This window comes from Dermacentor silvarum, chromosome 1 (assembly GCF_013339745.2).
Source record: "Dermacentor silvarum isolate Dsil-2018 chromosome 1, BIME_Dsil_1.4, whole genome shotgun sequence".
Taxonomy (NCBI): Eukaryota; Metazoa; Arthropoda; class Arachnida; order Ixodida; family Ixodidae; genus Dermacentor; species Dermacentor silvarum.
In genome coordinates this window covers 389546838-389563529 of record NC_051154.1, presented here as the reverse complement: position 1 = coordinate 389563529, position 16692 = coordinate 389546838, and the positions used below count along the sequence as shown (strand labels likewise).

The 16692-nt window shown below is 42.8% G+C and overlaps 2 protein-coding genes across 3 annotated transcripts in view; one reads left to right on the top strand and one right to left on the bottom strand.

The window, feature by feature from the left end:
- LOC125942468 (uncharacterized) overlaps window positions 1-8812 on the bottom strand; it is a 75521-nt gene extending 66709 nt beyond the window's left edge. Inside the window, exons 1-4 of one of the 2 annotated variants that reach the window (XM_049660659.1) lie at window positions 8264-8812; window positions 7592-7692; window positions 4619-4844; window positions 3395-3486 (exon numbers count right to left, since the gene is read on the bottom strand). In XM_049660659.1, the coding sequence (XP_049516616.1) occupies window positions 3395-3486; window positions 4619-4844; window positions 7592-7692; window positions 8264-8459 (615 nt within the window). In that variant the 5' untranslated portion in view covers window positions 8460-8812. The remainder of the gene's footprint in view (window positions 1-3394; window positions 3487-4618; window positions 4845-7591; window positions 7693-8263) is intronic. The other variant, XM_049660658.1, reaches the window with a different exon arrangement.
- A 242-nt stretch (window positions 8813-9054) lies between these two features.
- Window positions 9055-14854, top strand: LOC125943737 (uncharacterized). Its single transcript, XM_049663226.1, has 4 exons — window positions 9055-10372; window positions 10485-10742; window positions 12305-12565; window positions 13661-14854. The coding sequence occupies exons 1-4, from the start codon at window positions 9055-9057 to the stop codon at window positions 14452-14454; spliced, it is 2631 nt and encodes an 876-aa protein (XP_049519183.1). The 3' UTR covers window positions 14455-14854.
- The last annotated feature ends 1838 nt before the right edge of the window (window positions 14855-16692 follow it).

Genomic DNA, 16692 nt, shown 5'->3' with positions numbered 1-16692 from the left:
TTCAAGGTATGCTACATAGAACCATGTGTCACATTCAATAATGCTGGCCTTCAGAACATTTAATTGAACAATGCAAAGCCTTCAGAATATTTAATTGCCTGATTATCAAGGAAACATTAAACAAATGCTTACTACACTAACACATTTTAATTACTGAATGAATCCAGAAATGAAGTGCAGAAGCTGCAATTACCATGATCTCGCAATTAATTAGTGTTCGCAGCAGCATGCACCTCGTGACTTCCTTCATGGTGAGCCACAGTACAAAAGTGCCACACCTTCATCTGAGACGTGCTTCACTACAGCGTGCACATCCCAATTATTTTTTATTTTTTTGCCAGTGAGCTGGTTAGAAACAGATTGCACATCCATTGCAATGTAGCCGGCAGAGTGGATGCCAACGTGCAGGCCCCATGGTAGAATAACTCTTCATCCTTGGCCGGTTACACTGCGTTCATATTATGCGTGCGTTGGACTGAGCCAAACAAAACTACTGCTCGCTGCAACTGCTGCAAACAAAACAATGGTTGCTATTGATGCGATCATAGAGATGGCGACTAAACAGTTATGAAGACAGACTACCTGTTATCAGCTATCGGCAACACCATTTGCTCATTTTTCGAGACAACTTTTGCTAATCCTTGAGGTCGTATCTGAGCTCCTAACTTCACAGGTTACATCACAAATGCAAGAATTGTAAAAAAAAGGCACTCGGTATTCTACTAGTTACAGAGACACTATGGTGGTAAAGCGGCAAGCAAAATCACAACTGTCATAGAATGAGCAGCTTACAAATACCAAATTATTGATTGTGCAAATGTTCTGCTGTACATACCTGGTTGGCGTCTTGCGTGCACAGCATCACAAACCATGTCTGGTTGCTGTGGGAGAAAGTTTGGTTGTGGCGGCATTGGCTGTTGTGGCACCGGTATCTGCACTGGCAGTGCCTCGTGGGGCTTTGCAAGCAGGTTTGGTTGTGGCGGCAATGGCTGTTGTGGCACCGGTATCTGCGTTGGCACCGGTATCTGCACTGGCACCGGTATCTGCACTGGCACCTGTATCTGCACTGGCTCGTGGGGCTTTGGAAGCAGGTTTGCTTGTGGCTCTCCTGGTGGTACACTCTGGTCTGCCAATCGCTCGTGGGCCAATTGGGCATCTTGGCAGTGACTTTCAGTCTGACACAAACATAATAAGCAGCACCTTAGTTAAGCACAACCATAATTATGAAGTCATAATAAACCAGAAGAAAATGCTTTATAAAACCTAAAATAGTATGAAAAATGCATACAGATAGCACAAAAAACTGGAGTGCTCTCCCTTAGACCAGTTGCTGATGTAAAAAATATCAGAAGAAAGTAATACAAAAACGGAAATATGCAATACTGTCGACTTGCAGCTTCACAATCATGAATTGCAAGAAAACAAAGGGGAGATTCTGCTACACAGCAAGAGTGTTCTACATGTGGTGACCACAACATATTTATGACTAAATAATAAAGGAAAAAATTGCGTCAATTTTTCGGTCTATTAGCCGCGCCATACTAATGTCATTGTTCTACTCTGAACCAATATAAAGTGCTTGCACGTTCGATTCGGGAGCGTGTAAGAATTGGGGCAAATACTGCCAGATTATTCACCAGTATTGTTTTAGTTTTACTGCTTCTTGTTGAATTCAACCAGCCAGATCATTTGGTCAATTTTGTTTGTCCTGCCAGGGTCCAGATGACGGAAGTCGGCTGTACCAGGAAGCTTACAGGCCTAAAAACACTGAAACAGCTTGTACAATCGCATTTTTTAAAGCAATGACAGCCCTCTTCACTGAGTGTACTTGCCATTGTGGGCTGCTGTGAACACATGCACATTGCTCACATGCCAATTAATGCTCTCTGCTTCCTGCACAACTTTGTGTAGCAAACTTCCTTTGCAAATGCACTGCCTAAAACAAATGCAGGTGCTCCAGCAGAAATAACCTACTCATATTTTGGTAGCTCTGCAGTAGTCTTTCCATCACATAACATCCAGTGGGCTGCAATATGACACCTTCACCTAGAACACCCCCCCCTCCTTATGGTGAACCCCACACCAGCTGCACCAGCTCTAAGATCACCTGTGAGCAATGATGAATGAGCTTGTCACATATGGCATTAGGCACATTGCTTTTTCTAAACTGAAATACTGTCCATTACCATCATCATCCACCATATCTCGTGTGCTCTTGTGCCAGTTCAAGATGCATGCCTGCTAGAATAAAGCAACAATTCTTCAGGCCTTGTCTTCAGCCTGATTGGCTTTTTTTTGTTTCTCATTTACATATTGCTACAGGCCACCCAACCACAGTCTAAGATTTTAGCTACTAAGCACTTCACAAAATATTTAGTTCCGTTTTACCTATTAGTAAAGTGTACATTAAAAATTGGGGCCACATTTAGGGTAAAGGCATCATTCACATAAGAGAATACACGGTTATGGAATTTTGTCTATTTGAGCCATGCAAAATGTTTTCTACCTAAAGTATAAACCGCATGCACGCAATCTTGTGCGTGAGAGCAACAAGTGACGCGATGGAGATGGCTGTCACATTCGCTCGTCGCCTACAAGTCGTACCGCATATGAGCGACGACTCCCCGGTGTTGCCGGTATGAGGGCAGCAAATACTTGCTGAAACTGGCGTGACGCGTGCTTTATTAATTTAAGTTCATGTGTTTTAGCGTAAAGAGCAGCTAAATATTTCTAAAGATGTTGCACTACGTTATTATCCTTGCACGTATCAAAATCAAGTCGTTTGCTCGTTCCATGCGACAATCGGTAGTATTTGACTAATGTATATCCAGTTCTGGCTTCGCGCTATTCGCTAGTCGCTCATAGTACTTCTGGGCGACGAGCAACGAATTCTAGATTTCCAGAACCAAGCGATCGAGCGACAAGAACGAGCGATCTGTTCGCGCACAAAATCGCTCTCATGTGGTTTGGGCTTTATGGTTTTAATAGGACGCAAAACAAAGAGGCATTAAACTGGGATAGAAATAAAGCATCTCTTGTAACCAAGTTTATTCAAAGCAGAGAGGGTCCCTTTTGCAGAGCAAATGCCAGCGTGTGCAAATGTATCTGTGCACTGCGATCACACCACTAATATGAGATTGAAAAATGCATGCCTATCCAAACAAATAAATAATTGATGTTCATTGCTGCACAGAGCCACAGACGTATCACTGGTACAAATGTCCCGTGCCTTTTTAATGTAATATATGCCTCCGCTAACTCATATGCCTCTCTGCTGTGAATAAGCTTAGCTGCAAGTGATGCTGTTTCCTGTCCTGGTCGTCACTTTGTTCATGTCATGTAGCACCATAATGAGTATGAACTAGCTCAGCAACAAAAAGCGATATGTTTTTACCTCGTCATGAATGCCGCTAGTGCCTTCATTTTCCTGTAGAAAAGGTTCTACAGCTGCACTCCTTCGATGGGCTGGCTGGCTGAACCATGTTTCTAGAGAACAGCAGATGTGCAAAACATAGACATCAAATTTTGAAAGTACATTGGCCACCACATAGCCACATTTCTGCTGTACCATGTATCAAAACAAAAAATGTAATTTTGGGGGTTTACCTTATACCACAACCTGATTAAATTCAACCACCTCCAGTTCTCTTAAAGTGCACCCCTCCAATCATGGTACATAATAAAACAATTGTGTACTGCGCCCACTTCACCCATGCTGGAATGCAGCCATCACGGCTGAGATCCAACCTGCGACCTTGTGTTCAGCAGCGTCAGCATAACGCCATAGCAACTGAGCTATCATGGCAGGTTATCAAGACACAGTACAATGGACCTCTCCCTGTTTCCATCGTCCGCACCTTTGAAACGTGCGCTGGTTGGCAAAAAACGTCTGAGCTGGTTGGCAAAAAACGCTAAAACAATAATTTCAGTGATTTGCCATTTGGGTGTTCCCATGGTGAAATACAAGCAGCTTCGTAGGTGTCAAAACATGCTAGGAGCCGATTTTAGTAATACCTTTCAATCAATACTTATGCGCAGATTTTCTTCCTTTTTTTGTTTTTTTTTCTGCACACATCGCACATGGCACCGAGATACGTGTGCTCACTAATCAGCGCATTTCATCAATTCTCACCTGTTCAAGAATTACGGGTCCTGATGTTATATCGGCGCCTCACAACTATGACTGGCCTTATTACATGCAACACGCATTCAGTATCTAATCACGTTGTATACCACACACACATAATGTGGTCCTTTTCCCTACGCAAAGATGAGCCAATATCGCCAAGCACTGCACCAATACACCAAGCACTGCACCAATACACCAAGCACTGCACGACTACACCGTGCAGAAAGCCGCCGCAGGCTGTGTTTTGCCAACCAGGGTCACTGCATGTGCGCCGGTGCTGGCGCGGTGTGACATACCCCAGGAGAGGTCTATAGAAAACATGGACCTCTACAGACTGCAGTGTATCAATATAAACTGCTAGATTTAAGAAATTAGAAGGCATCAACATGCATAAAGCTGCCGAAGTAAAAACATGCAAGATATGTGTAACTATACCACTCATCGAATATTTACAAAATCACAATGAGTTGAGAAATACATATAACTTGCCAAGTTTGTTGCACAGCAGATCTTGCAGCTTCCCATTTCGCTGCTCCAACACTTCTAGTTTCTCTTGGAGCTTCCTGACCTTTCTGCGAAGCTCAGAATTCAGTTGTTGCTCCTTCCTAAGTAGCCTTCTCTCCACAAGCTCTTCATCGGAGCTCTCCCGACTACTGCTCCTCTTTTTTGATTCCCCTGTTGCTGCTGCACGTTTTCGCTTCTTCTTCTTCGGGGTCTTGAAAATATACACATTAACTCATTATTAGTGTCACTCTGCATCGCTCAAGTGTTTCAAATAAGCATAAATTATTAGATGATCCATACTTTCAAGTAATACCTACTTCAATAACAAAGTTGTGGGTACTGCGACTTCTTTCAGTAATGAGTACCTATGCAGCCATACATATGCATTTATTCACACCTCACATAGTGCCTTGTTAACCGCCACAGCTGTGGAAGCGGAAACAGCGCGAACATGCCCTCCCGTTCACAGTGTGCTCGTACTCACAGTTAGAAAGAACAAATCAAACCAAAATGCTCTAAAAATACTATATATGAGTGTTATTAATTATTGAATAAAGTATTTTTGCCACTTGATATGTGCGAACTGCACATACTCTCGACAACAGGGACGTGCTTGTGTTCGTACACTCTCCCTCTACTCCATGTGCTGCCGGCTGCCGTCATATCGCCACCATTTCCCCGTATAAACAAATATCAAAGAAATTATAGTGCTTTTAAATGGTTTTAATGGTGTTTAACTTTTGGTAACACGAAAACGAAAATAAAGATCCGCAGCGCCACACAATTTTGCGAGAAACGTCTGAACCACTCAACGGCCTTTCAGAAGTGCCGTGTAGCAGCGCGATAACTCCTTTGAGTCGATAGAGTTGTGGCATTTCGAAGGCCGTCGACTGGAAGGGCTTCCAAATCTGCCCGTGTGACACAGGTATTATTCTGCGTTTTAAAATGACTAAACTGCTGCACACATTACATGCATGCTGCTCTTTGATTAGCCTGATATAGCCGTATGCATTTATGTGAACATGTTTTATGTATTGTCTCATGAAGCCAACACCATGAGTGATGTGGCAGGCATTGAGTCACTATGACAGCAGGCAGGCATGTTGTGTGAAGCAAGCTATAATATGCACTTATTCTAAATCAGCTGAATCAGTGATATGAGAATAAGGTTCCTGCAGACTCTTGCCCTCATGATCCTGCTATGACAATATCTGGACACCTAGGCGAAACGATTTTTAAATGGACGAGCTTGGAAAATGCACTAGGACACTCAATACCAAGCAGCCAAGGGCCAGAACCTAAAGGAGCTTATTTATGGGACTAGTCCCACCAGAACTTTCAGCAGTACTTCCTTCCACTTAGAAGTTAGAAGCTTTTATGAGAAGCTATCTGCACTGTTATTGTAATCCTGATTACTGAGATGGGAGACCATTGTATTTGCTTGGTCATGTTTACAAAAGCCTAATGGAATTTAACAGCTGTACAGTGTAAACACCATTTCAGTTCAGCTATGAGCTTTTTACAACAAAAACACCAAAAGCACAATAAATATGCATCAAAACTACCACTAGGACAGTCAATTACACAGCCAAAACAAGTTCTAGTGCCACTACAGCTTTTCTCATGACAATACATGAGATTGAGGTGGTTACACAATCCTTGGAGTCACGATAAAAACCACAGACTTATGCTATTAAAACGTCCACATGCATATAATGAGCTCAACTATACTGAAGTTGATTGCTTGCTTGCATCAGCTCCTCAAATGCAAACAAGTGCATATTACCCATCTCTTTAGAAGTGTAGCAATTTAACACTATGCGTGAAATGTGTGCCAGCAGATTTTGTAATATTAAATTTTTTTCTGAGACTTGTGACTCCATGGCTATGCATTGTAGGAGGCAGGCTAATGTGCATTTATGCAATTCACTTCTTTACGGCCAATAAGTGGCATGGCTGCACATCTATAATGGCAAATGTTCAGACGATTGCAACATTGCCGGAATGTAAAGCGCTGGAGAAAAGTAGTGTTCCTCACGCTGCAGTTCTAATATGTATGTTGTGCACATGCAGGGAAGCATTAAGATTTTGCATAAGATTTGCAAATCTTAGTGGCGAATTAAGATTTGCCACGTCAGAACTAGCGCTTGCATTAAACACTTAAATACGCCAAATTGTCAATACTGCAAGCGCAGCAGCCTGTTGTTTCGCTAGCATAAATTAAAGCATTGATGAGAGTGTGTCGGAATGTGCAGGTCAGTCCAGTGTTGGTCAAGGGCTATCAAACTCTGCACGTTTTTGCCACAGCATATTACGAGCATGAAGTTAAGCAGGAAACAACAAGGCAAAGTTCGTGCTTGCATAAGCAAGTAAAGTACTACAAGAATTGTGCTTTGTACTTTCTGACTGAACAGGAAGAACAACTGAGGTGGTATATCAGATTCCTGGTGATGTGCCTTTTTTGTGTTCAATTGAGCAGCAAACAACAGAAGACCCAAACAAGAAGTCGGCCAGCAGCAAACAATAACAAAGAAATATTGAAATAGTCATCTTTAAGGAATGCAAAGGAACAGAATACAATGAGGAGGGGATACAGCTACTGCATGGGATATGAATGCCAGCGATCATAGGAAAGATACTTTATGGGCGCTTCATACATTGAGTGAGGCGACAGGTATTTTTAACACGTAGCTTTCCTGATGCTTCAAGTTAGGCACCACTATGTGTAGTAGCCACGTGCGGCTTTCTTTCGGTGTCACTCTATCTTTGAGAACTCTTTTGTTTCCCACACTTCTACTTTATAAAGGCATTGGCAGACAAGTTGGCCACACTTTCTGCTTGAAAATGCAGCAGTTGCCCATTCTTCAGAGGCTGATCATCGCTTTGCTGGTTCACAAACAGACAATGTGATTCCTCCGCTATCTGTGAAATTGCGAATAATGATTGATGTATAATTACCCTTCGAGTATTGCAGTCTTCCGAGCTTGCGCTGCAGAATATATTGTCAGGCACGGCGAGCCGCTTCTTAGTCATCCTGTGAATCAGATCACTGACGCTGGCTACAGAAATGTGGGGAAAAAAGAACGGGCACCAGAGAGGAATGAAAGTCAAGGTGTGCAGAATATAATGAACTGTATTCTTCCACACGAAAGTGTCACAAAGCTCACTAGCAGGTTACACGCGCTTCTAATCGGCGAAATGCTGGCGACCACATTAAAAATACCTAAGCACCATACCACGCTGGCGTTTTAAATACACCTGTCAGAGTGTAACTACGCACAATCTTTGCAAAGTGCAGATGCACCCGCTTAAAAATTCGAATTTCTCCTCCCTTCCACGCTATCAACCGCATGTAACAGCAAGTAATCACCATACTACGCTGGCGTTTACAAACGCGTCGGGAGTAGAATATGCAGTGTCGCTGCTAACTGCAGATGGACACATTTAGCAAGTAATCCTTTTTAATTGTATTTTCTTTTGCACGCAGTATAATTGATAATCTGCTAGTAGTTACCCGCATAGCAAATCTGCCGCGTAAGCCCCGCACTTAGTGCAGCTCTGTGCTGCACCCATAATCATACGCTAGCGGCAAAAAAACAAAAAAAACATGCAATACAAAAGCACACTCACCTCCAAGGAGTACTACATCACCGCGGTAGTAGCCTTCTTCGATGTCTCCGTCGACATCGCACTTCCAATAAATTTCTTTGTTCTTTGCAGAATCTTCTAAAGTAAGTGGTTGAAAATCCTTCACTAGATGAATATCAACTATTGCACGGTACCCGTCCTTGTACACAACATACGCTACCTTCGGAGTAGAAGGCATTTGATGGCCGCGGTTTTATAAAATAGACTTTTTTTAAAAAGAAGCACGCCGCAACACTCTGCCTCACCTGTCTCCACAATCGCTACGATCAACTGCTCAGCGGCTCAGGATGGCTTCGGCTACAAAGCGGATTGAAAAAGCCAGAAGTCATTGCCGAGCCGTCAACGCATAATTACATTACTTTTCAGTTTTATCAATACATATTGGTGAGTATTCAGATAATTTACTATTTTAATTTAACGTATCCATTTATCTTTTATTTACGTATTTTTATTGCTTGTGAAAGATACTGTAGTGTTAATAGAAAAAAGCTAAACATTTGCGGTACTAACCGCATGTATGCTAACTCAGTCAGTGCACTACAGTTGATCCAGTTATCGAGCACCGCCTTCTCTGAAATCGTATCGTGCTTTCAATTTGTTGACATAATTTTTGCGTTTCTCCCGTGATAATGAGTCAGGGAACCGAAAAGAAGCGGCGAAAGTTATACTTGGGCCCGGATAGTCCATTCATTATCCCTCGCTCAACGCGGTGGTACAGCCAGCAATTTAACGCCAGCATTTCGCAGTCTCCTCGTTCCACTAAAGACGCAGCCATGCCATGTACAGCCGCAAATGATGCCTCAGATGACTCTGGCACACCCGAGTCATCTCCAGATGAACAACGGCCCAAGGACGGCTCCTCTGCTGATTGTGCAGCGGACTACAGTGATGACAATGTACCCTCTACGTTTCCCAACGGAGACAGTCACCTGGAAAGCAACAGTGACGGCTGCTTGGACAGCCTCGCACATGAAAGGATTAGCGACGGCGAAGCCCGGAGTTTAGTAGAAAGCAGCGACGACGACGCACTTGACTCGGACAACGACAGCGTAGACGAAAGCAGCAGGGCTCCACCCTATAGAGATGGAGAAGATGAGTCCACCCGCTCTAGTAGCGAAGATGACCGTCGTGGTGATCTGCCCTGTGATAGCACTGTCATACCTCCGTTCGACGATTCACAATTGCTGGCTAAGTGCATCGCTGATTTCGGCACCAACACTCTTCCTGGTTCAACAACTACAATTGCAGTGGCCATTGTGTTAATAATGTCGTTCATAGCAGCCCATGGGCTACCCTGGTCTGCTGTGGATGACTTATTAAAGCTCGTCGATGCCTTGTTTGGCTTTCAGAGATGCGGCTTGCCACAGTCAAAGTATTTGCTGAGAAAGCTTTGGTCTGCAAAATGTGCTTCAGTCGTGAAGTATCACTACTGTTGCAGCCAGTGTGGCAAGCTTCTCCACATTTCTTCAGACAAGGCACACCTGTCTTGCAATGGCTGCCTGAATTCCACGAAGTTGTCGGATATGAAAAGCGGTGGTACATTCTTTTCTATTCTTGACCTCCGAACCCAATTTTCCAGCCTAATAGCAAGACTCTCAAGTGTCTTGTACAACAACCTCTTGAAGTTGAAGCAGCAGGCAGAAGATGGATCTCGAATGATACGTGACCTCACAAGTGGCACGGCACACCGTTCTTTGTTTGAAAAGGGAGTCTTGAGGTGGAGCGACCTGACTATCACTCTGAACACTGACGGTAGCCCACTGTACAAATCATCAAATTCCTCGATATGGCCAATTCAGATGATTGTGAATGAACTGCCCACATCGCACAGACACAAAAATGTTGTGCTTGGAGGCTTGTGGTTCGGACGAAAACACCCAGACATGCTGCTATTCCTCGAAAAGTTTGTTGAAGCCATGGGCCAAATTGGTGAACTCATCTGGAAACATTGTTCATCTGTTATTCACACCAAAGTTTACACAATGTGCCTTTGTGTTGATGCTCCAGCCAGAGCAGCTGTGGGAAACCAGGTGCAATTTAATGGCTTTTTTGGCTGCCCATGGTGCCTGGCTTGTGGAGAAAGCCAAGAAGGTAAGTGTATCGAAAACATCTACAAACATAAATTCCGAAACAATGCAAACATCATGAGCTTTCAAATGAACAGTCTAACAATCCTGATAACCTTGTATTTTTTTTATTGCAGGACGGCTTCTATACACCCACTCAAAGCCAGATGTGGAGAGAACATCAGCAGGAATTCGAAGAGATATGAGCCTTGCAGCTAGTCTCAAAACCCCTGTCAATGGGTTGAAAGGGTTATCCCCACTGACAGAGCTCCCCCACTTCGACCTTGTGTGGGGCTACACAGTGGAATATATGCACTGCGTTTTACTGGGTGTGGTGAGGCAGTTCACAGATTATTGGTTCGACTCCTCAAACAACAACGAGGCATACTACATTGGTAAGCATACCACATAACTTGAAACAAAGTAACAGCACGCACAAAGATTTTAGAAATACCATGCATTCCGACTTCTGAGGTATTGCTGGCAAAGTTCAGTTACACGCGATACAAATTCATCTGATTGTGCAGTAGATATTATACGTAAAGACTGCTAGCATTGTCCATGGTTGCTGTGTGATTGCTTGTCATGGTTTTGTGTTCATCTTTAAGCTGCATTTAAAATACACGTTAGATTTCCTGCCTTTCTTACAAAGTGTTTCATTCTGACTTGGCTGCCAATTCATGTGTCAATTGTCAATGATATGCCAATGCGTACTTACATGTGTCGATACAACATTATGAAAACCTGCCGGCCTGCTCAAACTCGACAACGTCGAGATGCAGAATGCGATGTTGGACTACTGCCTTGTGTTGACCTCCAAAGCCATCTCTAACTAGGCAGAGTGATTGGGCATAGGCCTCTTGCGGCTCTCTGATGTATACGAAAAAAACGAACTATATACAAATTTTGTAATGATGTGTAAAAAACGCATTGCGTCGATCACATTCAAGCTTGTAGTTGCATTAGGCTTGTTATGCATGCTTCCATAGCTGGCCAGTTATGTCAAGCCATTATGGCAAAGATTACACAGTGTACTGCATTCTTTGTATTAGCTTTACGCTGTTAAGATGAATGTTAAAGGAGACTGCGAATTGAGTAAAGAATAAGCTTGAGATGGGCGTGGGATATAAAAAATGAAATGTAATTAAGTATGTAACGCTCGCTTCTTAGACTGATTGCGAAGCATTAGTTTAAGAACTGATTACCTAAGTTCCTCAGAGAGAAATTCATCGTAGCTGCAGCTCATTGAATTAATCTACCTTTAAAATATTTATGTATGTCACTGGTGACATTTGAATAACAATTTATAATGAAATCTGTTCAACTGCCTTTTATGATGAATACTACAAAGGTAACTAAAAATGAAAACAATTAAAACGTATTGGAGGATGGATCTCGTCCAACAGCATCACAAAGGACAGGTTCTGGAGTTTACTTTTCCAGCAAAGGGGGGAATCTAGCATAACAACATTCAAGCACGTGGCAAGACCAATGTAGATGTCAATATTGTCGTGCATGCATGACATGCATCCTCTGGCTCACTAACCTAATTTGCTTTTTATAAATTCTAAATAGGCAATGATTATCCTTGTCAAAGTTTGCCTGGCATCCAAGTCACCTGCATGTACATGACGAGTGGCAATGAGTGACATGTTCTGTATTGTTTTTTTTCGTCCAGCTTTTTATGCACATTTTCTGCTTTGCTACGCTTTTAAATTTCTCAGCAGGGAAATTAATTGATGTCCTGCACCTGCCCTACCTCCTACTTATGCCCCTTGTCATTTAGCTCTGTCGTTCCTGTTAGCCCAGTGTTACCCTAGCTCATTCGGCATGTACCCCACTTGCCTAGCTTTTAACAATTACTGCTGTACTGAATATTGTGCATTAGTCCTTAGCTTATACATGAGCCATTTAAACAGTTGACCAGGAGCACTCTAATGATTTGTTGCCACTGCAGGGCGCCCAAGGACACTCGAACTGATTAACAGACGGCTGCTCAGCATCAGACCACCCCATCATTTTACCCGGCTGCCCCGCACACTGCGAGAAAGGTGCTACTGGAAGGCTCATGAGTGGCGGAATTGGCTACTGTTCTACTGCTTGCCCTGCTGTCGTCATGCCCTTCCACCGAAATACCTTCGTCACTTCTCACTCTTGGCTGAAGCAATTTTTGTCTTGTTGTTGGAAGAGCTGTCATCTGACCAAATTGATTATGCAGGTAAGGGCACCAGTTGACACAAGGCATCATCTCGCATTTTATTATCATATATCTTTAGATGAAGCTGGGAAATATAGCCTGGCTATACTGTTAGTGTTTGAAGTTATCACATGAGCTGTGTATGCAATTGATGCCATTAGAAAGGCTATAACAGTCTCTAAAATGTTGTACTATATACTACATTGGCAGGCACTACCATACGGCATACGCGCATACAGTAGGCATTACCAAATCCTGACTGGGAGCTTACCACTGTTGTTGAAAAGAAAAGTGTATAATCATTGTATTCTACCAGTGCTAACATATGAGGCAGAAACTTGGAGGGTAACAAAGAAGCTCAAGAACAAGTAAGGACCGCATGAAGAGCCATGAAACAAAAAAAAAATGTTGCAGTTTCACCCGAAAGGCGAAGCATCAATTGCGATAGCAAATTGGTAGAGAGCTATACGGAGTAAGGATAGTACTTTCATCAGCTGCATAAACTTGGACATGCAGCAGCACCAGCAATGCGCAGAACTATTGTTGATGCCGTCGGTGTTTTGCCCACGGTCGCACCAAACGCGCGTGGCATTGGTGACTGTTCAGAATGGGACACTCGTCAAGCAGTGTCCGAAGTCTTTACCACCTTCTCACCTTGCAACGTTTTTATATAAATACGCATTTGGTGTCGCAGCTAAACGTCGCCTCCCCTCCCTCCCTCCCTCCCGTCCCGCCACAGCCTTTCGCGCGACAGAAGTGACGTTTGCTCTATATATATGGTGATTGTAAAGGAGGAAAGAAAGATTTAATTCTGAATACCACAGCATACAGCACGGGCGTTCGCCCAAGCCAGCAAGCCAACTGCCCATAGATGGCGCCACTGCCTACGCAATGGCGGCGCCCATGAAAAAACTGTCTATATGCAGTAGTATGGGAAGAGTTGCTATAGGTATCCGTCATCATAAGTGGTATTTAAATTAATTGAGTCCTGTCGATTGCTTAGTAGTAGCTGTTGTTGCAAGTATAGGCTTCATAAGATTCCATCTGCTGTAGCGTGATGTTAAAGGTTGGAGCCATGCACTACGGTGATTTATATGTATGTTTCTCTGTTTTCAGAAAAGCTTCTCACAGCCTTCGTGTCACAAGCGGCAAGCCTCTATGGCCAGCGGTGCATGAGTTTCAACACTCACCAACTGCTTCACCTGGCAGAAGCTGCTAGGAAATTTGGGCCTCTGTGGGCACATTCTGCCTTCACATTTGAAAGTGGCAATGGAGAACTAGTTAGGCTTGTGAATGCAGCAAAAGCTGTGCCAGAACAGATACTTGAAAGAGTTATAATGTCACAGGAGCTGCATGTTCTGCTGTCAAAACTTCCTTTGCCATCTGATGTGCTAAATTTTTGCACGACCATACTTGGCAACCCAAACACACAGCATGCACGACGCATTGGAGCTGCATGGATGTTTGGCACACCAAAGGATGTTGTTTCCCTTAGTGATCAAGAGGTTTCCTGCTTACAAGTTTATTTTGGTCATGTACCATCTGTGCAAGAGCACTTGAGATTTTCTTACATAGGGACAATCTTTCATAGTGCCAATTACAGAGCTGGAAGAAAAAATAGTTCTGTATTTGAATGCAACACAGGTGGCTTTTATGCCATTAAGAGAATATTTGAAGTCACTGACTCGTCTTCTACTTCAAATGGCCAGGCTGTCCTTCTCTGCACAAAAATCGTCACTGATAACAATGTAGAAGGACTGCCACCATATGTTTCTGAATGTTTTTTTTCATTAGCATATTCCCTGTTACCACTGAACATCACGGACATCGCTAAACCATGTGTTTTGATCTCTCTGAATGGCAGAGAAGACTACATTTGTGCAGTTCCGAACTTGATTGAGCGTGATTAAGATCACACAAGCCAAGCTCGTTTTTACCCTTTATTTACCTTTGACGAGTACCTTGATGAGTAATACCCTTGTCGAGTCATTAGAATTTATTCCAAGACAGCTAGTGATGAGCATAGTCGTCATGAAGCCATGTTACTGGAAATACCTGGGAAATTTAGTTCCTTCATTTCATGTGGTACCAAAAGGGTTAAAGAAGCACTGAAGCGAATTTGAACATTGCATGCATGTTGTAAAACCTTCCCCTATAATGCACCCTTATTGCTCGAGATCAATACATAACTGATTTTGGATTGCACCGCCATCAGGATGTGGCTACAGTGATAAATTCAAACCATGACCTCGTGCTAATTAGCAGAACGTGACAGCTACTGAGTTACTGTGTTGCGTAATGTGTCACTGTACCAAGGCTGAGAGCAGTAATTTATTTATGAAATGGAGATTGGATAATGCTGGTAATTTCATCAGTGCTGGCATGAACTGTCAAAACATGCATTTGGTTCATTGATGCTATAGGGGTGTGTGAATAGTTATTTTTAAGACTGAAATGGATGACTGGAATAGTGCTTAAAGCGAATGGAATATAAAATACCTCTTGAATAATTTTCTAATAATAAACAGACATTGCCATCATTAATATAAAATGTTCCAATCCTACCAAATTCACAATGTTTGCTAGTTCCTGTCATTACACTGTATACTTTATTAGAAGCACAAATAAGTAATGTGTTCGCATACTCATAGACTCGTTAGTGTGTTTGAGTAATAGCAGTTCAGCTGGAAAGGTCTGGCTCCCTGAGAAACATATAGCGTGCTTTGATGTCTACTACTGCCATTGAGATGAGATAGCATGTTGAGCGCTAATTGTCCCTTTTATCACCCTCACTGGTCGACTTGAAATATTGGAAAGCTATTAAAAAATATTGGTATTAACTGATAGCGACTATTTCATTCAAAAAATGAATCGAATTTCTGAAAATGAATAGTTTAGTATGCTTAATTACCCTCGCAGAATTCTTCATTGTGCTAAAATTCATGCAATCATATTTTATTCTGCTATTACGGATATCTTTACTTGTACCTAATTTATATGTGTCAGTCTATAAAAAAAAGTAAAGCCATGCAGGGATGAGACAGCTGTGCAGATTTCACCGAGCCTGCGCAAAAAACCATAAGAATGAAAGGTGTGTGCATTGAAGGCACCTTGCTAATGAAACTTAAACCTAAACATTATTTTCAACATTGTGGAAGTCAACGAAGTGGCCTTTGGCCCCAGATGTAACCAATGCATACAGTTCTTCATTTATTGTTTTTGTTTCCCGAAACTTTCACTGCATTTCGCTCTGGCAGACAGTGTATTGCCACTGTGTAGTCGTTTTGTCTTTGCTATTGATGGTGTAGTTCTGTACTTCTTGTACCAGTGTGGTGCTGAGCTCAATCAATGATGCCAGAAGATGAAAAAGAAGCCTAAGGTTAGGTGTGATTGATTGCTTGATTGTTGATTGCAGATTATGAATGTGGCAGCGCAAGACGCGCCAAAGATCAGGAAGTAAACAGGAAGTAAACTCACTGGTGCCACTCTCTAAATTAATGAGCAGCTTACACATGATTTGCTTATTAAGGTGAGGTCGTGTAATTAAGGCTCAGGGGCATGAGCCCTAAGTGGCTGATTCCCCTGATGGCCTTGAAGAAACTGTGTCGTCCAGTCCAGTGGTACAAAATTGGCTCATAGCAAGCAAGCTAAAATGAAATGGCTTATCTCTCTCGCAATGTAGAGGCTACAAGCACTCAGCAAGGTGAAGCGAACAGTGCATGTATTCATTGGAATCATGCATACAACGTACAGAAACATGTCGTCTAGTCGAGTGCTAAAAAAATGTGACCTTCTCAATGGCTCGCACCCATGTGAGCAAGCAAGCAAAAAATGCAATAGCTCATACCCCTGTAAGGCTGAGGCTACAAGTGCTCAGCAAATTTAAGTGAAGCGAACAGCGCATACTTTCATTGAAATCACCCATACAACACAGCACAGCATACGTTTCAATCCCCTGCTGAGAGGATGCAGCTAAAAGTCTAAGAGAAACGCCATCAGCGCGAGTCTGATCCTGCTACATGAGCGCGCAAAGCTGCAGCTAAGCATTGAAAACGAGCCGAAGAAGCTGAACTGCGAAAGCAGCAACGCGATGATGCGAGACGTTGCATTACCAAGTGTCCAGCAGGCTTTCACCTTCACATGTTACA

Excerpts from the sequence above, each read along its gene's own strand:
- LOC125943737 (XM_049663226.1), top strand. The coding sequence starts at position 9,055 with ATGCCATGTACAGCCGCAAATGATGCCTCAGATGACTCTGGCACACCC. Across the intron at positions 10,743-12,304 it reads CAACGAGGCATACTACATTG|GGCGCCCAAGGACACTCGAA; the intron begins GTAAGCATACCA and ends TTGCCACTGCAG. Across the intron at positions 12,566-13,660 it reads TGACCAAATTGATTATGCAG|AAAAGCTTCTCACAGCCTTC; the intron begins GTAAGGGCACCA and ends CTCTGTTTTCAG.